Here is a 24,550-nt window from a genome sequence, read left to right on the forward strand (position 1 = left end):
TCATAAATTCCCCTTGTTTCTTCCCTATTCTGAGAGAGAAAATGGTTAGCAGCATGCTTGTACATTTAATCAATGAATTGTCTCTAAAAGAGTAAGTAAATCCAACTGATGCCTAGACAATAAACAAATCCAATGGGTGCCCAGATCATTCTCTTTTTATCTTAAGTTCGTATATACCCTATCAGAGAGGGGACAGAGATTTAAAATCAGGTTGGGTTGACTCCAAAACAGCCTCATTATAACCGCTAAACATTTGTCTATCATGTCATAGTGAAAAAATTAAGTTTTTGCCTATAATTTCCTTGCATTTTTCTTTTTAAATAGTAGTAACAACTGGGACTTCCCTGGTGGTCCAGTGGGTAAGACTCCTCTCTCCCAATGTGGGGGGCCTGGGTTGGATCCCTAGGCAGGGAACTAGATGCCGCATGCCGCAACTAAGACCCGGCACAGCCAAATAAATAAATAAATAAATATTTTAAAAAACAGTAACTGATCATTTACTGTATGCCAAGTCGGCTCCTAAGCATTTTATGTATGTAACTCATTCACTCCTCACAGGTACTCTATGAAATAGGTTCCTATATTATCCTCATTCTACAGATGACAACGGTGAGACTCAGAAAATTAAACGGCTTGCCCAAGGTCACACAGCTGGTCAGTACAGGGTACGCTGCTTTCAGAGAGCGCGAGAGCAAAAGAACATAAATGGCTCTGCTGCAAATATAATTTAAAACATTTATGTGCAGGTAATACCTACTCAAAAACATTTTATATAAAATGTTTTTAAAAATTCTGCTTAAAAACAGAACAAGTCTTTTTGGGGGGAGTGCAGCAATTTTTTAAATTATGAAATATTTCAAACATATCAAGAAGTGCCAAGAGTAGAAAAACTAGTGGGCTTTAACAAACATCAATGTCTTTAAAAGTAACAAAAGCTACATCCTCACCAAAGGCCAGTGATCAAGAAAATTTTTAATTATAGCCTTTAAATTCTTCTTAAACTGGGTGTCAACAACTCAACTCTCAAAAACCCACCATTTTCCTTTACCAAGGAAATTGAGAAAAAAATAGTTTAGCCAGAATCTAAGAAAGAAAGCTAGACAAAGAATAAGGGGTCAAATCCCAGGCAGCAAATGGAATTCCGAGGATACTGAAAGTGACAAGAAATATCACTCCAAGAAACCTGGGTTCATGAAATACAAGGCTTCTTTTCTCCTTAACAGGCAGACACCCCAGCGTCCTCCCCATCATCTGCTTGGGGCTCTTCCTGGTGCCCCTAGTCCCACACAGTGTGGGCACACCAAGGGGTCCTTCAGCAAGAGACGAAGTTCTACCGTAGAGTGGGGATACAGAATAAGAAATGACCACTGACAGAAGGGGTAACAATGACCAAGAGGAATAGCTGGACACCTCGGAGAGCTCAAGGGGCATTTAATTAGCATGCTCCAGGGCTTAAGCACACAACTGAAGTTTAACTATTAGATGTACCTTCAAGAAATTAAATTAGCTTTGCAATTCAAGTTGCTCTGCCCAGAATTCTGTATTAATCCCTGGCCTTGTTGGTCAAACTAACAGCCTTAATTTTGCACCAAGAGCCTAGGTGAATCCAAGCCCGATCCTACAACAGATTTGATCCACCAAAGATCTGTGACTAAAACACTCTTAGTCCACACAAGCTGTGGATGCAGCCCCTGTTTTTCTGCTATTTCAATGCAGCCCAGCCAGAGCTGTTTCAGTTTTCAATTCTGTCTGCCTCAGGTTTACACGAGGTACGTGAAGATTTATGGTGGCCACAAATTCCTATTTTCTCATCGTCTCTGAATTTAGCACAACGGAGTACAAGAACGGGCTCAGAAAAGTAACAGACTGGTTGGAAATTCCATCCAGAACAGTACGGAGAACATGGCTCCCAAATTTCCAAAGAGTCCAGTCTGCTGTGAACGTAAAAGAGCAACAGCAAAGCAAGTACAATACTGTACACTTCGAGTGTCTACTTCAAAGTCGTATGCGTACTAAGCTCTGTATACTGGCTGATGACACCGTGCAAGTAATTTAACCTCCGTGTGCCTCCACTTCCTCATCAGGGCCTGGCTCCTGGTAAACACTCCATAAATTATAGCTACAACTATTATTACTGTAACTGGCTTTCTCCAAATTTTCCAGAAGAGTCTGCATTTACAGAAGACATGGACTGAAAACAAGCCAACATATCTATTACCAGGCACCAATACTCAAAGACATCTACGAGATTTACAAATCGTTGTAATATGCGGTGTATTCAGCTCACGTGCATAGGATTTTAAAATGAAATTGGAACATCAGTACCACTTGCTTACTACCCTCTCTTGCTAAATAGTATTTTTTAAAAGCATGTGTCTGGGAATTCCCTGGCAGTCCAGTGGTTAGGACTTCGCGCTTTCACGGCCAAGGGACCAGGTTCAATACCTGGTCGGGGAACTAAGATCCCGCAAGCCGCGTGGCATGGCTAAAAAAAAAAAAAAAAAGGTAAAAGTGTGTGTCTTATTTTTAAATATTTTATTACCAACACCTCAACCCTTGACCATCTACTTTCTACTTGTTACATGAATTATCTCTGATGCTCTTGGATCCCTACTTAGCTTCAACTCCTGAATTTTTATGCAGACTTCAAGACTTTGTCAGACAAATTTAAAAATCTTTTTTTTTAACATCTTTTTCGGAGTATAATTGCTTTACAATGTTGTGTTAGTTTCTGCTGTATAACAAAGTGAATCAGCCATATGCATACACATGTCCCTACCTCCTCTCCCTCTTGAGCCTCCCTCCCATCTACCCTATCCCACCCCTCTAGGTCATCACAAAGCACAGAGCAGATCTCCCTGTGCTATGTGGCTGCTTCCCACCAGCCAACTATTTTACATTCGGTAGTGCATGTAGGTCGATGCTACTCTCACTTTGCCCCAGCTTCACCCTCCCACCCCATGCCATCAAGTCCATTCTCTATGTCTACCTCTTTATTCCTGCCCTGCAACTGGGTTCATCAGTACCTTTTTTTTTTTTTTTTTTTGGTTCCATATACTTGCATTAGCGTATGGTATTTGTTTTTCTCTTTCTGACTTACTTCACTCTGTATGACAGACTCTAGGTCCATTCACCTCACTACAAATAACTCAATTTCGTTTCCTTTTATGGCTGAGTAATATTCCATTGTATATATGTGCCACATCTTCTTTATCCATTCCTCTGTCGATGGACATTTGGGTTGGTTCCATGTCCTGGCTATTGTAAATAGTGCTGCAATAAACATTGTGGTGCATGTCTCTTTTTGAATTATGGTTTTCTCGGGGTATATGCCCAGTAGTGGGATTGCTGGGTCATATGGTAGTTCTATTTTTAGTTTTTTAAGGAACCTCCATACTGTTTTCCAGAGCGGTTGTATCAATTTACATTCCCACCAACTGTATAGGAGGGTTCCCTCTTCACCACACCCATTCCAGCATTTATTGTTTCTAGCTTTTTTGATAATAGCCAGTCTGACCGGTGTGAGGTGATACCTCATTGTAGTTTTGATTTGCATTTCTCTAATAATTAGTGATGTTGAGCATCTTTTCATGTGCCTCTTGGCCATCTGTATGTCTTCCTTGGTGAAATGTCTACTTAGGTCTTCTGCCCATTTTTTAACTGGATTGTTTGTTTTTTTGATATTGAGCTCCATGAGCTGTTTGTATATTTTGGAGATTAATCCTTTGTCTGTTGTTTCATTTGCAAATATTTTCTCCCATTCTGAGGGTTGTCTTTTTGTCTTGTTTATGGTTTCCTTTGCTGTGCAAAAGCTTTTAAGTTTCATTAGGTCTCATTTGTTTATTTTTGTTTTTATTTCCATTTCTCTAGGAGGTGGGTCAAAAAGGATTTTGCTGTGATTTATGTCAAAGAGTGTTCTTCCTACATTTTCCTCTAAGAGTTTTATAGTGCCTGGCCTTATATTTCGGTCTTTAATCCATTTTGAGTTTGTGTATGGTGTTAGGGAGCATTCTAATTTCATACTTTTACATGTAGCTGTCCAGTTTTCCCAGCACCATTTATTGAAGACACTGTCTTTTCTCTATTTTATACTCTTGCCTCCTTTATCAAAAATAAGGTGACCATATGTGTGTGGGTTTATCTCTGGGTTTTCTATCCTGTTCCATTGATCTGTATTTCTGTTTTTGTGCCAGTACCATGCTGTCTTGATTACTGTAGCTTTGTAGTATAGTCTGAAGTCCAGGAGCCTGATTCCTCCAGCTCCGTTTTTATTTCTCAAGATTGCTTTGGCTATTCGGAGTCTTTTGTGTTTCAATACAAATTGTGAAATTTTTTGTTCTAGTTCTGTGAAAAATGCCATTGGTAGTTTGATAGGGATTGCATTGAATCTGTAGATTGCTTTGGATAATACAGTCATTTTCACAATGTTGATTCTTCCAATCCAAGAACATGGTATATCTCTCCATCTGTTTGTATCATCTTTAATTTTTTTCATCAGTGTCTTATAGTTTTCTGCATAGAGGTCTTTTGTCTCCTTAAGTAGGTTTATTCCTAGGTATTTTATTCATTTTGTTGCAGTGGTAAATGGGAGTGTTTCCTTAATTTCTCTTTCAGATTTTTCATCATTAGTGTATAGGAATGCAAGAGATTTCTGTGCATTAATTTTGTATCCTGCGACTTTACCAAATTCATTGATTAGCTCTGGTAGCTTTCTGGTAGCATCTTTAGGATTCTCTATGTATAGTATCACGTCATCTGCAAAGTGACACCTTTACTTTTGTTTTCCAATTTGGATTCCTTTTATTTCTTTTTCTTCTCTGATTGCTGTGGCTAAAACTTCCAAAACTGTGCTGAATAACAGTGGTGAGAGTGGGCATCCTTGTCTTGTTACTGATCTCAGTGGAAATGGTTTCAGTTTTTCACCATTAAGAACGATGTTGGCTGTGGCTTTGTCATATATGGCCTTTATTATGTTGAGGTAAGTTCTCTCTATGCCTACTTTCTGGAGAGTTTTTATCATAAATCGGTGTTGAATTTTGTCTAAAGCTTTTTCTGCATCTACTGAGATTATCATATGGGTTTTATCCTTCAGTTTGTTAATATGGTGTATCACATTGATTGATGTGCGTATATTGAAGAATCCTTGCATTCCTGGGATAAACCCCACTTCATCCTGGTGTATGATCCTTTTAATGTGCTGTTGGATTCTGTTTGCTAGTATTTTGTTGAGGATTTCTGCATCTATGCTCATCAGTGATACTGGCCTGTAGTTTTCTTTCTTTGTGACATCTTTGTCTGGTTTTGGTATCAGGGTGATTGTGGCCTCATAGAATGAGTTTGGGAGTGTTCCTCCCTCTGCTATACTTTGGAAGAATCTGAGAAGAATAGGTGTTAGCTCTGCTCTAAATGTTTGATAGATTTTGCCTGTGAAGCCATCTGGTTCTGGGCTTTTGTTTGTTGGAAGATTTTTAATCACAGTTAAAAATCTTGGTATTTACACATTGGGGGAAAGGAGGGTGGGTTTGAAAAAAAAAAAAATCATACAATGTCAGAATTGAAAATGACCTCCTAGTCCAATCCCTGATTTTCAAAAAATGATTGTGAAGTGAGAGCAACTAGTCCAAGCACTGTGGCCAGGAGAGTGCAGCCAAGGCAGGGCCAGAGCTCAGGTTTCCTGATTCCTGGTCCCTGTGCTGCACAGTCCACTGTGCAGGGACATGACTTCTGATCACTATGCAAATAATGACATAGAGACTCATCTCAAGCTCAGGAAACCACTTACTATCATTTCAGGAAAGAGCTTAACTTCCCAGGTTTCATCTAGTTTCATAGAAGATAATACCCCAGAATTTCAGCTGGCTGACTTAAGGGATTCCCAAAAGCTTTACCGCTGAGTAGTCTATCACAACCATGATGAATTCAAATGAGCCATTGAGGGGTTTTGGATTCCTGAGTCTCACAGTCAAGGTAAAGGCATGGATTTAAACTTCGTGGAAGGAACAAAAACTGTTATCAGTTGCAGAATACTCATTTTCACTAAGATGTTTTCACTGCAAAGGTTACATTTCTCAGGACTAAAAACTCTAGAGATAAGAGCAGGCTGAGATGAGTTGATGGGGAGTGGGGTATGCAAAAAGAGAGCAGCTACTATTACTTAACTGATCTAGAAATAAGTTGTTAAAAATCAGAATCCTGGTAATATTCTCATGGCATCAAATGAATAAATATCAAGTAAATCAATCTATTTGAGCACTGAAGAGTGGGATTAAAAAGTATTATCAACAGATTTAAATTGAAAGTTGGGAAATAAGAGGGACAGAACATATTTCATCAGTTCTTCAAGTGATTCAAATAATGAAAAGAATCTTGCAAGAATTCACATCATCAAGCAGGAAATAGAAGTCTCCAATATATAGTCAGCAGAACATTACACTAGTGTTCTTATGTCATGTTTGTGGGTTTATTCTTTTGAATGACAGTTTTATTTGCTCTTTTCTTCTATCTTGGAATTATTACTGGGCTTTGAAATGTCCGCTCTTTTTAGGGTTGTGACTGCCATGCATGTGTGGACACTATATAGTCAATTCATAGATAAGGAATTGAGCAGTTCAGGGCAACTAGCCCAAGGTAACACAATTAAAACCTTGGAGGAGGACTGAGGTCACACAACTAGTTAATGACAGAAGCATTAACTTTCACTGTCTTTGGAGTAAGAATCAGAAGACTGGAGCTAACAACTTCATTTCTTCTTCACAACAATCCCATGAAGATGGACTAATTAGCCCTGCTTTCCTAGTGACAAATCCAAGTTCCTAAGAGGTTGTGATTCATTCAAGTCATACAGCAAGAAAGCTGATAATACCCAGAGCCAGCTGGTGGTGGAAGCTACAAATGGGCAGAATTCTTCTGGAAGCAAATTGGTGTTACATATCAAAGGTCTTTAAAATGTGCACACTCGTTAGCCTAGAAAGTGATCAGAAATATACACAAATATTTACATTCATAGATTTACTACAATATTATCTATAATAGTGAAAAAAATAGAAAACAACAATAAGAGCTATTATGCCAGTGGAATATTATGAAAGCATCAAAAACCATGTTTTCAAGGAATGTGTAATGACACAGAAAAATGTTCACAGTATGTCCATAAATGACAAGGTTGGGCTAAATAAACAGGACACTTCCAATTTTGTTATTCAAAAAAAAAAATACATATACATACATATGCAAACATACACAAAGACATATGGAAGGATCTATATCAAAATGTTAAATGTAAATACAACAAGTAATAAAATTATGGATCTAAAAAATGATTAGAAAAATAATTTTTAAAGAAACGAAACCTTACCCATACTGCTGCTATGTAAAATTTTTGTTTGGATAAATATTTAAAAGCCTATTTACTTAAAATATATACTTCTTATTAGAGAATTTCTCTTAATGCTAGTGATTATTTAAGTTTTTCTATGTGCCAGGCATATTTCATATATATGCCCTCACTTAACCCTTAAAATAACCCTGTGAAAGATTATTATCACTCCATTTTAGAGGTGAGAAATTTGAGGGTCCAAGATGTGAAATGTGACATCTGGGAAATAAAACCAGATCATGTACCAAGGGGCACTTCTCTAAAGCTTCACATTTGTTAAGCACATAGGCAAAACCTTGTTTCGCACCAAATAATCTTTCTAAAGGCAGAACATACTAGGCTTTTAGTTCAGGAGTTGGCATGTGGAAAACGATTAATAGGATGTCTATAATTTGCTTCAAAATATTTCAGCATGTGCAGCATAATGTTATGGTGCATGTGTTAGTTCAAGTTATACACCAGGTAGTAAGTTGCCCTAATGTAGGCTTCACGCTCCAGGCGTTGGCTATGAGCATTCTAATCAGCAATCTCACTCTATAGAAACCTCAGTTATCTTTATCAGAAACCACCAGAGGCTTTGATAATTAGCATAAGGAATGTTAAAATAGTGAATTTTCACTGGCTTGCTAACTAGCATAACGGATATTAGAAATGGACTCTTATTACCTCAATTAGAAGAACTTAAGATATTCGGATTAGCTCAAAATTCTAGAGTGACACTCATCCTTGCAATGAGGATTTAAGACTATTCAGCAATGCCTTCACCTGCCAACTTTAGGGAAGGCACCCACAGTTTATGACTAAATAGTCCTGTACAGACACTGGATTGAAGATTCTGGCTACCTGATGCTATCTGTAAAATAGCTGAATCTTGCCTTTGGAATATCATCAGCTCTGCCTGCAGAGAACGAAGCACCCAGAAGGACGGAGATGTAATCAAACTTACAGAACAGGAAGCTACTTTGGGTTTCCTTGTAAATGATTAACAAAGCATCTGTATGTGTTGCAGAACTTTTTCATAAGCTGGTAGTGAGGTTATGAGGGTGCAGCTGACCCTCACCATTCCCAATAGGTACCAAAAAGACCTTAACAACTGTACATACAACCTGGCATACCAATCTGCTTAGGTCAGTATGACAGGCAATTCTGACACTGCTCCTAGTGTTCCTCACCTCTTGGTATTTATGCCCTTGTGTAACCCCTTCCCTTGACTGTGGGCTACACCTGGTGACTTGCTCCTAATGAAAAGAATACAGAAAATAAAGGGATGTCACTGCTGTGATTAGGAAACAAAAAACTATGGCTTTTGCCTTGCTTGCATCCTTTGCCCTCCCTCTTGCTTGCTGCCATGTGAGATGCTGTATAGAGAGGCCCACATGGCAAGGAACCAAGGAAGGCCAGCAGAATCCTATCAGCAACCACGTGAGTGTTTGGAACTGAATCCTCTCCATTGAGCCTTCAGATGAGATTGCAGCCCCAGCCAACAACTTGATTACATCCTTGTGAGACCATAAGGCTGAGCACCCAACTAAGCCATGCCAGACTCCTGACCCACAGAAACTGAGAGACAATGAACGTGTGCTGTTGCAAGCTGTGGAGTGTTGGGGTAGTCTGTTACAAAGCAACAGATAACTAATACAGTTAGTTTAAAAAAATGATGCAACAAACAGATTTTTCCAATGCCCATTTGGACTACATATATAGTACCTGAATATACTATACTATATACATATAGCGTATAGTGTGTGTGTGTATATATCCATATATACACATACATGCATCCAATATATATACACACACAACATACATATATATATACATATATATACTAGTATATATACAAGAACAGTATCTTCTGTCTCAAAGAATTATCTTCCACTATTAAAATGGATTTCATAAGGCTCAAATAAGCACACACCCTAAGGAAGCAGCATATTCAGATCTCTTTAGCCATAACATGTCTAGGCCAGACCTTCTTTAAAAAGATGCATAAGTTGTTTGACTTGCCCACATTGTTTCAGTGACAAATATTTCACATGCTGTTGAATTCAATCTCTCTCTGCTTCAGCCTCCCAATCAACACAATAAGAATAATGATGGAACCAATAATGGGGCCTTGCCAGGAGAGTGGCTGAAATAACAAATTATTTTATCACACATTGAAAATGTATTTCATAAACTTAAAAAAAAATATCTCTGTGTGAGCGCATAATGAAGGCCCTGCATTTCCGCAGCATTTGTAGTCATCCCGAAGTACTCAGACAACTGGACTAAAAAAAGAACACTTGCATGACAAGACTGTTATCACCCATATTATCTCCTGCACCTCTCCCAGAAAAGTAAAATGTGGGATTTACAAGAACCACATGGGAGTTCACCAAAAAGTTCTTTTGATTTTTGTTTGGAATTTGGGGGGTGGTGGGGGAGTGGGGGTGAACTGGTGATTGTTTTGTTTTGATTTGGAGAGATGGAGACAAAAACTACAAAAGACAATTACACCCAATGCAGTATAAAGCACGCTTTCTCAGTGGGGACAATATTGAAACCAGATGACAATTTGTTCACGGAAGTGAAAAATATCTTGCACTTTTTATGTATATAGCAAAGATATAATACAGTGTATAAACAGATAATTAGGATATTTATCATAATTATAGGATAATACTATAGGATATTAGTATTAACATTGGGTGGGGGGGACAATTTGGAAAAAAAGTCTGCAAAGGATCCTTAGTTGGGGGGTGATAATGGAAAAAAGACTGAGCAACACCGGCCTGAGGGTTGCCTTTCCAGAACTGGGAGCATCTGCAGAGCCATGTCTGCCCCAGGTAATATCCTGATCTCTGTTTCCTGTCCTGAGGTTGGACTTGGCTGGCCTGGGTTACTACCAGCTCTGCTTCACAGTTGCTGGCCATTTACCTAGGCTGCAGAAATGTGTATGAAGCTTTACATGTGTCCCAGATTTCCACCAATCCCTATTTTCCTTCAGATTTCCTCTGTTTCCTTAGTCAGTTTTTTGAGTACTTGCTTACCTGGAGGCATATGTATCTGTATGTATATGGCAAAATATGTATTTGACAACTAGCATCCTACTTGTCCACAGTATGAGAAAAATACACGGTAATGATACTGTCCATTGCTATCATGGACAAAGATAGACAGCTATCTCAAAAAGAAACTTTTAGAAAGTTTCCTTGAAAAATTAAACACAGAATTACCATATAATCCAGCAAAGAACTGAAAGCAGAGATTTAAACAGATATTTATTCACCCTTGTTCATAGTAGCAACATTTGTGTCAGAAAGGCCCCCGAATTGCAAGTCACCTCAAAGTGGTAAAGGGAAAAGATAAAAGCAGTTGAACAAGCCCCCAGAGGAACAAAAACAGAAGTGATCCTGAAACAGGAGGGAAGGGGGCAGGGCACAACCTTTAAAAGAATGACAGCCATAGGACATGACAAAAACTGGTGAGAACTAACTAGGTCCAAGATGGCGGAAGATTCGACTTCCAGTAGACCTTGAGCCTCAGGATACGCTCATTGTAACACATCAGCACGCTAAATGACAAACCCACAGGCGCCACGACAGTTCCAAGGCCGACCATAAAAGGTCAAAAAGTGGGCCATGGTCCAATTCCCCACTCCTTCCCCAAAACAGCTGAAATACTCCTCCCACTCATTAGCCTATGAAATTACCCACCCCTATAAACACTGACAACCCACATACCCTGGTCCCTCTCACCTTCTGAGATGGCCCACACTCTGTCTGTGGAGTGTGCTTCTCTCTAAATAAATCCACTTCTTACCTATCACTTTGTCTCTCACTGAATTCTTTCTGTGACAAGAATCAAGAACCTGAGTTTCATTAAGTCCTGAGACCAGGTGTGTGATCTCAATTAAAAGACCGTGGGTTCAATGTTCATTGCAGCTCTATTTACAATAGCCAGGACATGTAAGCAACCTAAGTGTCCATCGACAGATGAATGGATAAAGAAGATGTGGCACATATATACAATGGAATATTACTCAGCCATAAAAAGAAACGAAATTGAGTTATTTGTAGTGAGGTGGATGGACCTAGAGTCTGTCATACAGAGTGAAGTACGTCAGAAAGAGAAAAACAAATACTGTATGCTAACACATATATATGGAATCTAAAAAAAAAAAAAAAGGTCTGACGAACCTAGGGGCAGGACAAGAATAAAGACGCAGATGTAGAGAATGGACTTGAGGACATGGGGAGGGGGAAGGGTAAGCTGGGACGAAGTAAGAGGGTGGCATGGACGTACACACACTACCAAATGTAAAACAGATAGCTAGTGGGAAGCAGCCGCATAGCACAGGGAGATCAGCTCAGTGCTTTGTGACCACCTAGAGGGGTGGGATAGGGAGGGAGGGAGGGAGACACAAGAGGGACGGGATATGGGGATATATGGATATGTATAGCTGATTCACTTTGTTATAAAGCAGAAACTAACACACCATTGTAAAGCAATTATACTCCAATAAAGATGTTAAAAAAATAAATAAATAAGAAGGCATTCCATAACATCTCAAGATTAATCTCCTTCTCTCCCATGGTCACACAGGGCACAATTAAAATCATTAAAGTAGAATGCATATATCCAAAAAAAAAAAAAAATGACCGTGGGTTCAAGTCCCAATCTGGGTTTTGGCCAGGTTTGAGTCCCAGCACGTGGGTTCAAGTCCCAATCTGAGTTGCACGGTTTCAATCTCACCTTGGGGGTCCATATCTAGGACTAGGTTTTAATTTATACACACAGATATATATATATATATATATATATATACTTAGTGAGCACCTAGTTTTTCTTTTTCTGGGAAAAAAAACAGATCCCACCTTCACCACTGTTACCATGACTATTAGCCTCAAGCTCTAACCTGCCCACTTTCTTGAAGAAAGGGAAGTGTTATATTGTCTTACAGGAAACCACCAGAACAGAAAAACAAGAGGCCACCAGAATTGGTTAGAACCAGCCAAATGCAAGAAGGTGGAAGAGCTGACCTCCAGTAGACCCTGAGCCTCATTATATGCTCATGGTAACAATAACATGCTGAATGACACACCTACCAGTGCCATGACAAGAAGTACCGGACCACAGAAGGAAGAAAACAAAGTGGCACCCAGTTGCAGGAAGAACCCTGCGTTTTCCCAGAAAACCAATGCATATGCACCCACCACCACCATTAACCCTGCCTTTAAAAATCTTGCCTTGATCAACTCCCCACCCCCAGAAGTTGATTTGCGAACTAATTTCCTGCTTCTCCATTCTCTGGACATTGAATAAAATCTGTGCTGCTTCAGTCACAGCATCGGTTTCATTATTGGCTGTCTGAATCCAAATGGAAAAAGAACCTTCGCCACCGAGGCAGGGGGCTTCTGCTGAGCTATGGTCCAACGATCAATTTGGTAACGTCCCCACTAAACAGCCTCAGGGATAAAGTTCTAAACTGAAAAAAAAGTCACCTAAAACACTCTAACGATGACTTCTACAGAAGCCACTTAATGCAGGCTCAGCTGTGAAGGTTTATCAGGAAGTCAGGCTGATACCGGAAAACATCACCACTTGGGTAAAAGATAAAAGACACTTAAGCATGAGTGGCTCCTAAAATTGAAAAGCTAACTAATTAAACTAAGCCTCTTTAAAAAAAAAAAAAAAAAAAGTAAAGTCAGAAAAGGCAAAAGCTAGCAGGAAAAATATATTCTTCCTTCTGAGTATAATAAGTGGGAATTCAGAGGAATCACCTGGATTACTCACTTTAAAAATTTAGTCACTTGATGATTTCCAGATAACAGTCACCAGAAACCAGCTGTGGACCTTGCTGTGCATTCTATTTCCTTTTTACTCATGTCCACGTATATGTACTGAGCACTGTCCTAGGTACTATGGTTGGGGGGACTGGGTGTAAGATGAATAAAACTGTCTCTCTGTCATCAAGAGCCTAGTACTACTGTTAAGACCATGCCAGAAACCTTTAGGAGTATTTACCCATTCTACCACCCCTTTCCCTGGGAACTAACCCCCTAACGCTGACCCACGCAGTTGTGACATAGGATTAGCCATATTTACACAACCTGGCTTCTCCCCTCCTGGCCATGTTTGACCTATGGGAGGCCACTGAGAGTTCCTTCCAGAGAATTTGGAAAGGAAGAAATAAGCAGTCTCTCTGTTGGCCAGAAATCTACATAACAGTACACTTGGACTGCGGAGGCCCACGTCACACTATACAGCCTGTGAAGCAGAGAAAGCCAGACTGCATAAGAAGAGAATAAAGCCGATGCATATTCGTATGGACAAGTGCTAAAGAAGGAGTACCACCTGGGTTCCTGGCAGCTCTCAGTTCCAGTGCAGACCATTCTGAAGCCTGCCAGCCTCACCACCCTTGTAGCTCTATATCAAGCTAGCCTAAGGTAGTTTCTGTTATTTGCAACCAAAGAGCCCTAATAAATACAGAGGGAGTAGGACCACAACACAAATTCATCTAAAGCACAACATCATGCTGAGCTGGCTAGCATTCTGCTTCATTCATCTGAGCACATCTTGAACAGTAAGTGGCAAGGAGTAAGAGGCACAGTAAGTGATAAAAGATGGGGATGTGAGTCCAGCCTCCACCCTTTGCCAGTCCTGTGACCTTGAGTAAATCCATTTAGCCCACACTCAACGCAGTGCCTCCCACAAAGCGGGTACTCAAAATATATCTGCAAGAGGAAGGACTGTGGGCAAGCAGCGACCTACAGACTGGGTGCACCTACCTCTTCAAGACATTTCTCATCAATAAAATGGGAATAATAGTGTCTCTTTATGTATCTCACAGAATCAGAATGTACACAATCACTGTGTGATTAAAAGTCATTAAAAGGTTCAGAATGATGGGCAGGTCAAATAGAGACCCACTCGGATTAAACAAACAATATTTACTTATCTAAAGCAAGGGCTGGCAAACTATGGCCCACAGGCCAAATCCAGCCACCACCTGTGTTTGTATGGTCCACAAGGTAAGAATCGTTTTTACAAATGAACATTTGCAACCAATTTGATGGTAGGGAATACTAATTTTTAACCCCAACTCAGGTAAATGTTATCTCCCCACAAAAAAGAATTCCATTCTTTTAAGAATTATATACTTAGTAGACTTTTATTGTAAAAACTATACTCAATTACTATTATTATAATTTTAATTTTGTCAATAAAAAATGTGTGCAAATTTGGTTCTCTCTTGTTACAAAGCACCTACACAGTATCTCGATTTTGCCTATTGGCCCACAAAGTCTAACAAATTTACTATCTGGCTCTTTACAGAAAAACTTTGCCACTTTTAATCTAAACAATGTCCCTGGGAATTCCCTGGTGGTCCAGTGGTTAGGACTCTGCACTTCCACTGCAAAGATTCCGGTTCAATCCCTGGTTGGGGAACTAGGATCCTGCAAGCCACGTGGTGCGGCCATAAATAAATAAATGAACAAACAAACAATGTCCAAGAAGTCAACTCAGTCAGGGACATAGCAATAAAGTTATTTTTCTCATCAGCACTATTATTTTTAGAGTGCAATTTTGCAGAACATGGGGCTTTTTACAAATGCATATTTTGCAATATAGCAGGGCAAACCCGCAATAATGTCTGAGTAAATGACAGTCACATCAGACCTTACAGAAGCTCAACTATCCACTTCAAGCCCAGGCTTAAACAGGCAGGGCCAGCCTGGCGATGTGCTCACCAGGGTCAGGAACACATCATCAATCTAGACAGTATGTCTATGGAGTACAGTACAGTACCAAATATTCATCCATCACCCTCAGCCTCCCAGATTAACACATTGTGGTCCAGGTTCATTCTTGAACCTAGATCTGTAAAACGAGAACCAAGGTCTATTACCCATAAAACCTCTAAGGTCATAAGGATAGTTCTTTAGACCAGCCATTAAGCCTGTCCCACAAAACAAAACTAGGTAACATATGCATCATACCTGAGTAAACCCTGGAAATAAGTGATTATGTTCACCAACATAATTAATAACAATAATAATGACAAATAATTTTAAATATAATAAATAAAACAAATACTAATAATTTTAAAATATTTTGGAACACCTACAATAGGCATATAAAGGTGCATAAGAAATGGACTTTCCTAGGTAAGAAAACAGGATATATCAATCTCATATGTAATACTATATAAAACAGATGAAAACAAGAATAGCACTACTTAAAACACAGGGTAACTCAGGACCTTAGAACTTCAAGGTGGCCTCTGAATAACATTCATGGAAGCCTAAGCTCCCACAAGTATAGAGCTTGAAAACCACAATAAAAGACAATCAGGAGCTCCAGAACTCTGTGTCTTCTTTGTTCAGAATATCAGGACAACAATAACAGCTATTTCCAAGGTTTGTGAGCATTAAATGAATTAATGATTAAATATTCTTTTTAGTGAGTAGCCCGTGGTAAGCACTCCATAAATATTAGCTATTATTATCTTTTTTACTAAACAGCTGTCATCACATTGTATATACAGTAAATATAATTATTCATTCTGATTATTTCTCTTTATTAGACTATAAGTATTCCCATATTATCACATATTCTTCATTGGCATGTTTTTAACTTAATGAGCCACAAATGGCACTTTAGTTTTACTTTGATTTGGATTTATGTAATAATTAGTGAGGGTAATTATCTTTTCATATATTTATTAATTGTATTTTTTTCTTGTTTTGTCTGTTCATGAGCCTTGTTCAAGAAACCAATGGGAATCTCCATGGTTTCTTAAAATTAATGTTGGTTCAAAGTGAAAAGAAGCTTACCTTCTGGGCACCCTGTCTTAAAAATGTGCTGGCAAACGTTTCCAGAACACAGTTGAGAAAACCAGCCCCTGTAATTGAAATCCTGCCTTTTTGAATGAACTCTGTCCTGCAAAAAACAAAAATATACATCTTTGTAACACAATGTTGTAAAGCAACTATACTCCAATAAAAATTAATTAAAAAAAAAAAAAAATATATATATATATATATATACACACACACACCTTTGGTGTCATTCTATATTTGAATATTTAAATTATAGGGATTTCCAACAGCATAATTACCACTTATAATCAACACAAAATAATATCTATAGTAATTCAATAATTGCCTGTTACAGCAAAGGTTTTATCAAAAGGAGACTTCCAGTTTATATAATATAAGCAACATATTATATTCAAATTAAAGACTATTCATTTCAAGTTGCTAAGAAAGTAGATTTTAAAAGTTCTCACCACACACACAAACTGTAACTATGTGAGGTAATGGATGTGTTAAATAACCTTATTGTGATAATTATTTTGCAATATATACATATATCAAATCATTACACTGTACATCTTAAACTCACACAATATTACATGTCACTTACATCACAATAAAGCTGGAAAGAAGAGAAAACACATGGGTACTTTATTCTGATTATAAAAACTGCAGAACACAGAATTTTTATTTATACCTAACAAATAATTCAATGATCAAACTGTGACAGGACAGTCAACAAGCTTTAAGAATCTCTACCTGACCCAAAATAAATAAATTTAACTTATTCTAAGTAAATATATATATAAATATATATATATATTTATATATATATTTCTCATTCCATGCTACAAAATGTCTTGTTAAAATTGAGTATGAGACAATAATCAGCTGTATGACCTCAGGTAAATTACTTAGATTCTCTTAACTCAGTTTCCTCCCATGTAAATCGGGAATAATTATAGTATCTTCCTTTTACAACTAGTGTCAGAAGTAAATGAATACATACAACAGGAACATGAACAGTTCCTGACACACAGTAAGGAACTTATTAAATGTTAGCCACCATTACTAAAGAGAGACAGACAGACAGAGACAGGAAAGAAGCCTGGAATGACTTCTTTAATTTTTGATCAGAAAAGGAGGTGAGACAGATTATATGTGCCACTAACCTATTTAAAGTTCTACCAATATTGGGACTTCCCTGGTGGCGTAGTGGTTAAGAATCCACCTGCCAATGCAGGGGACACGGCTTTGAGCCCTGGTCCGGGAAGATCCCACATGCCACGGAGCAACTAAGCCCGTGTGCCACAACTATTGAGCCTGCGCTCTAGAGCCCGTGAGCCACAACTACTGAAGCCCATGTGCCACAACTACAGAAGCTCAAGTGCCTAGAGCCCGTGCTCCACAACAAGAGAAGCCACCGCAATGAGAAGCCCGTGCACTGCAACGAAGAGTAGCCCCTGCTCGCCACAACTAGAGAAAGCCTGCACACAGCAACGAAGACCCAACACAGCCAAAAATAAATAAATAAATAAATAAATAAATACATTTATTAAAAATTTTTTTAAAAGTTCTACCAATATTAATTATCTCCATTTCATAAAGCAAAGATTTGAATAACACTTGAGAGTGATGTCATAAAGATGGCAGGATAGGAAGCCCCAGGCCCTCATTCCCCCACAGAGACCCCAACTTATGGGCCAAGTTGCCTTTATGAGAAGTGCATAAACCAGCTAAGAGACTGCAGCACCCCAGGCAAGTACAAAGTCAAGCAGAGCCACACTGAACTGAACAAGAATGTTTGCTGCATTTACCTGCCACAGTCCCCATCCACCCAGCACAGGGCACCACAATCAGGAAAAAAACCCTGACTCCTGGCTTCTCCTTTGGAAGGAAAGAAAAGAGTGGAATGTACAGCTAACATTCTGACTTTACAGTGGGCTGTCGAAGGAACTGGTTTCTGTCTTGCCTGACTCAGAATGCTGAAGAGAACAGCAGCATACTTTGGATGTCTGGGGGCTGCTAAGAACAAAGGCAAGCATGGTGGCTTGTTATAGCACCAAAGAATCTGCAGTACCACAGAGAGACACCAGGGAGAGCAAGAGACTATGAGCTCTTGATAACAGGGGCAAACCTTCTAACTGGAAAATTACACACACAAGCCCCAAAGAGAAACATCCTCACAAAAGACATGACGGGGGTCCCCCCCAAAATCTCTACCCAAGCTGATGGGTGAAGGTCTTCCCCTGCACAAAGCCAGTCTGCAGAGGTTGGGAGAGGTGGCTGTCTTTTCAAATGCCCAAGTCTCAACAAAAGATCACAAAGTAAACAAAGAAACAAGGAAACAAGGCCCAACCAAAATAACAAGATAAATCTCTGGAAACCAATCCTAAAGAAATAGAAATCTATTAATTACCTGACAAAGAATTCAAAATAACCACCTGAAAGATGGTCAATGAGTTAAAAGAGAACAGAGGTAGACAACTAAATGAAATCAGGAAAATGAGGCATGAACAAAATAAGAATATCAACAAAGAGATAGAAACTAATTATAAGAAAAAGAAAAAAACCCAGAAATCCAGGAACTGAAGAATAAAATATAAAAACTGAAAAATTCACTAGAAGGGTTAAACACCAGATTTGATCAAGCAGCAGAAAGAATCAGTGAACTTGAAGACAAGTCATTTAAAATTACTGAGTCAGAGGAGAATAAAAAAGGAAAAAGAAAAAAGAATGAAGAAAAGTTAAGATGGCCTAATGGACTTACGGGACATCATGAAGTGGTCAATGTACACATTACAGGAGTGCCAGAAGGAGAGGAGAGAAAGAAAGAAGCAAAGAGCCTATTTGAAGAAATAATGGCAGAAAACTTCCCAAATTTGAGGAAGAAAATAGACATCCAAATTCAAGAAGCTCAATGATGCCAAAGAGGATAAATCCTAAAGAGACCCACATCAAGACTTTTATAATCAAATCATCAAGTCACAGACAATGAGAGAGAATCTTGAAAGCAGCAAGAAAAAAAGCAACTTGTCACATACAAGGGAGCCCACATAAAATTTTCAGCGATTTCTCAGGAGAAACTTAGTAGGCCAGAAAAAAATTGGTATGATATATTCAAAGTGCTAAAGAAAAAAAAAACAAAAACAAAACTGTAAACCAAGAATACTGTATTTGGTAAAACTATCCTTCAAAAATGAAGGTGAAATTAAGGCTTTCCCAGATAAACAAAAGCTGAGGGAGTTCATCACCACAAGATACTGGACTTTGCCTGATTTATTCATTTGTTCAATACACACTGACTGAGTGGCTACTATCTACTAAGCACCTTACTGGGTGCAAGAGCCCCACAGGTAAGGACAGTTTCTGTCCTCCAGGATCTCACTGACTAGTGGGAAAGACACATAGACAAGAGGGTGAGTGTCACACCAGCAAATGCAGGCAAAGCATTCCACCAGAGGAAAACCACAAGGACTCAGACAAGAAGGTCTGAAGAGCAGCCAGTTATCTGAAAATACCCAATACTTGGTAAGGGGCTTGATCAATTTTTCTCCATAAAAATGACCAGAGTATAAGGTGGGTGTGGGAGATGTTAGGAGATAAGGCTAGAAGGACAGATGGAGACCAGATTGCAAATGGTATTCCCAGACTGAGGAGTTTAGACTTTACCCTGAAGGCAAGAAGGACTTCGCATCTGAGGCCACCAAGTTAACAGGTACAGATGAACAGTTACATGTGCACCATTGACTAAAAGGCTTGCTGCCATTCCTTAATGCTTTTAGATGATTTCCTATCCCCCATTTTCAGCACAGTGCCTACACTCAATGAGTTCAATGAATATTTGTTAAACGGATAAATTAATATTAAATTTCTTTACGATCAAAAGTATTCCGCAACAACAAAAAACTTCCCCCTACCTTCTTATATCTCTAAGGAAAGGAAATGGGAGCCAAATCTCCCATAGGTGTACTTGGGTGTATTTGTACATGTATATATGAGCACATTCACTAACACTAAGAAATATATTGAGAAAACGATGAATTCAGAAAGCTGTGATTTTGGTAAAAATAGCTACTATAACCTCTTAATTAGACCTTCTCTCTAATTCTCTAATAGCAGTAGCCTCTACGTTTAGATCATGCATATAGTGAAAGGAAGCCTTCAGAATACTTCTCTCTCCCTCTCTTTCCCTCTCCCTCACCCTCTCCTGTCTACCCTCTCCTCTCTCCCCTCTCCCCTCCCCTCCACGCACACACAGTTATCCTAGCCAATCTGACATAAATAGTCTAGGCAACTAGTCAGTTTAAGCAAAGCAGCTTCCACCTCTTAGATTTAAGCCTATTTTAAATGATTTGCTCATGTAAAACTATATCCTGGTGACACTAATCTTTCCTGTCTTTGTTCCAGATTAGTCAGAGTAGAAATTTACAGTGATTTTAATATTTCAAAATGAAAAGTTGAGCGGTCTTACACTCTTAAGAGAAATGTACTCTTCAGTCTGCAAGGAAAACGTAGGTGAGGGATTAATAAAAGTCTCACTTACATCATATTCTAACCAACATTTCTTTCTGCCACTTTTGGGAGAAGCAAGTGCTCAGAAAAGCAATCTCAGGCTTGGCCCACATATAAGAGAATAACAGGGCAGTAAAGCAGGGTCATGCCCTTGCCATCAATGAGATGAGAGTTTATCCTACTATATTTTAAGACTGCCAGAGAAGGAACTGCTGTGCTTTCTCTCAATAACTCATTGACAAAGCACATCAGACATTTTCTTCTTAATACACATAGCTAACCTCAATCCCTCATGCTAGATAAGCCTCCATTTAAGTTCCTACACAAAACACAGCAGCTTACACACAATTTACGGGTTTAATTTCAGCTCTTTTTTTTTTTTTAATTTCTTTGTTTATTTTTTGGCTGCATTGGGTTTTTCGTTGCTGGGTGCAGGCTTTCTCTAGTTATGGCAAGCAGGGGCTACTCTTCGTTGCAGTGCGTGGGCTTCTCACTGCGGTGGCCTCTCTTGCTGCAGAGCACGGGCTCTAGGCGTGCGGGCTTCAGTAGTTGTGGCACGTGGGCTCAGTAGTTGTGGCTCGCAGGCTCCAGAGAGCAGGCTCAGCAGTTGTGGCACACAGGCCTAGCTGCTCTGCAGCATGTGGGATCCTCCCGGACCAGGGCTCAAACGCGTGTCCCCTGCATTGGCAGGCAGATTCTCAACCACTGTGCCACCAGGGAAGTCATCAGCTCTTTTTTAAAAAAAAGAAAGAGAAAAAGATAGATGGATAGATGGACGGGTGGACAGACAGAAAAATAGACAGAGCTGAAATATGAACAGACTCTCTAGGCATTAGAATTATAGGTGTTATTTATTTACTTTGTTCTTTTTACTAATTTCTGTAATAAAGACGTATTACTTGGCAATCACCAAAAAACATCACTAATAAATCCTTGAGGATCATTTTTATATAAATGAAAAGTTATTCTTTAAAAGGCTCTGTGCTACCAAGAACCCTTTTCAGCAAAGGGACATGCTAACTTTTTTTTAAATGTGTATCCTGCCACTTTTTTTTATTTTATTTTATTTTATTGATTTATTTGTGGCTACGTTGGGTCTTCATTGCTGCACGTGGGCTTTCTTCTAGTTGCAGCGAGCGGGCTTCTCATTGCAGTGGCTTCTCTTGTTGCGGAGCACGGCCTCTAAGCACATGGGCTTCAGTAGTTGTGGCACATGGGCTCAGTAGTTGTGGCTTGAGGGCTCTAGAGCACAGGCTCAGTAGTTGTGGCGCATGGGCTTAGTTGCTCTGTGGCATGTGGGATCTTCCCAGACTAGGGCTCGAACCCGTGTCCCTTGCATTGGCAGGCAGATTCTTAACCACTGCGCCACCAGGGGAGGCCCAGGACATGTTAACTCTGGACTTATCCTTCATCTAAAGTCTCATTAAATCACCTCTTGGCTTTCCTTTTCTCACACTATGTAACTCCATTTCTTTGTGCCTTTTGACCTAAGACTTTCTCCTGCCCCCAGGTTTTGTTTGATGTTTCACTCAAGAGATATATAAAGATGATTCAAGTTTTCCTACACCTGTCTTATCTCTGTTAAGCCTAAAGGAATGACTGCATCCATTTATGATGTTATATACTCAGGGTCACACTTATTCTTCAAAAAACTGTATAGTAACAATGTGTATTATGTATCAGACACTGTACTATGTTCTGAGGTTGTTACTCTTAATATGTTTTCTCTCTTTTACACATGAGGAAACTGTGGCAAAGAGAAGTTAAATAACTTGCCTGAGGTCACAGCTTAATGTCATGCAGATTCATATCTACCACCTCAAAGGAGACAACCATCATCCTAGTCTATGAGACTAGAAATCTCAGCAACAGGTTAAATGGTTCTTTTTCTAATCAATCCAAACATTCACTCAGTCCCCAGATTGTGTTTATTTTACTTCTAATGTTCCTCAACAGTCCATGTCATTCTCTCTCTTGCTGCTGCTACTGCCTGGGTTTAGCACAGCACTTTCTCTCTCCAGGACCACCACAACTGCCTCCCAACGGGATCCTTGCCTCCAGCGTGGGCTCCTCATAACCCACACTGCCCCGTCAGCTTCCTAAGCACACCCTGATCTTGTCACTGTTCACTAAGGCACAGGGAATCAAACCTGCATGCTCAGTGAAGATTCACCCATACTGTTGCATGAAGCTGTTGTTTGTTGGTTTTCATTGCTGCATACTGTCCTATTGCTTGAAAATACTCCAAATTATTTATCCACTCTACTGAAGATGGACATTTAATGTGGACCCAGTTTGGGGTTACTAATAGTTCTGTAAAGTAAATATTTATAATGCATCCAGCTACATACGTGCACATGTGCACAAGTGTCTCTAGAGTGTCCAAATATCTGGGTCACAGGACATGCACAGTTTCAACTTTTAAAAAATGCCAGGACTTCCCTGGCAGTCCAGTGGTTAAGACTCTGCACTTCCACTGCAGAGGGGCACAGGTTCGATCCCTGGTCAGGGAACTAAGATCCGGCATACCATGCAGCATGGCCAAAAAAAAAAAAAAAAGAAAAGAAACTGGGGGAAAACATGCCAAATGTTTTTCTAAATGGTTGTACCTATATTTTTTTTCTTCATTGCATCATTTCCAATTGCAATGACTTAGCACATGGTAAGAAATCAATAATGCATTAGCAGCAGAAGGATGGAGAGAGGAGGGAGGGGAGGGGAGAAGCAAAAGAAGAGAAATTTATGGTACATCTCAATACTTCTGTCAGGGAAATGGAACCAGATGTCTCAGGAGGTCACTTGCTAGTGTCAGTAGGGGGCAGCCTTCACCTGGCTGAGAGATAAGCCAGCACAGTATCCGGAAACGTGTTCAAAGAGGAGGCTCACTCACTCACACGGTGCCTATACCTGAGTCACATCTATTGCTTTGTCCATGGGCGGACAGAATTCAACACAGAACACAATGGAATCATGACAGAGCGCACAGCTCAAAGCTAGGAACACCTGTGTGAAAGTGAATGACAGCTTATTCCATCAGTCTCCTACTCTGGGGTCATTTAAAAATGTGTTTCCTTCTGAATTTGGGGAAATAAAAAGTTCAGAGGAAACATGGATCAGGAATTAATCCCCAGAGCACACAGCCACCAGCTCTGAATCCTCAAAACGGCAGTTTCCAGAAAGCAAAAGCTCTTAATGAGCTCCTGTCCCTGAATTATTGACTGGTTGGGTATGGCAAACCTTGCCCTATTGTTTTCACGATGGGAATTTAATTAAAGTGTCTTTGAGAAGGAAAAATGTTTCCACGGATATGCTTGTTGTGATGACATCTCAGTTCTAGTCAGGCTGTTCTCGGCATTCTCCTGTAACCACACAGAGGGGTGGCCCAAGGGACAGGCAGGGCCCGACACCGCTGCGGAGACTGCCCTGCCCGTGCATGCACTTCATCACGCCAGGACACGCGGTCCCTCCCCCCAGCTTACCAGACCCACTTACAGAACTGGGCTTCCTCAGAGACCCAATTCAATTTACAGGGTCCTCCGTCAGTGTTAAGCACTTTTTAGCCTTAACACGAACACACATAATTATACATGCGCTTCTTATATTTTATATACCTGTATTAAATATATATATCTTTACAGGACATGAATTAGGCATATGGTTCCTGGAGTCAGATGGCTTGGACTCACATCTCCTCTCTAACACAGAATGGGGACCTGCCCACGTAGGCAAGTTCCTGAAGCCCAGTCTCCTCTGTAAAATGGGGTTAATCATACCTACTCAAACTTTGTTCCAAAGGTGAATGAGGTAATATGTGTGAAGCACTCAAGGTAATATGCATAAGCATTTGATACATGTT

The 24,550-nt window shown here is 39.6% G+C and overlaps 1 protein-coding gene across 8 annotated transcripts in view; it reads right to left on the reverse strand.

The window, feature by feature from the left end:
• PRELID2 (PRELI domain containing 2) overlaps nucleotides 1-24,550 on the reverse strand; it is a 93,773-nt gene that overhangs the window by 12,718 nt on the left and 56,505 nt on the right. For all 8 annotated transcript variants that reach the window (XM_068536105.1, XM_068536103.1, XM_068536107.1 and 5 more), the window contains one exon: nucleotides 16,198-16,303. In XM_068536105.1, coding sequence (XP_068392206.1) covers nucleotides 16,198-16,303 — 106 coding nt within the window. The remainder of the gene's footprint in view (nucleotides 1-16,197; nucleotides 16,304-24,550) is intronic.

This window comes from Eschrichtius robustus, chromosome 2 (genome assembly GCF_028021215.1).
Source record: "Eschrichtius robustus isolate mEscRob2 chromosome 2, mEscRob2.pri, whole genome shotgun sequence".
Classification (NCBI taxonomy): domain Eukaryota; kingdom Metazoa; phylum Chordata; class Mammalia; order Artiodactyla; family Eschrichtiidae; genus Eschrichtius; species Eschrichtius robustus.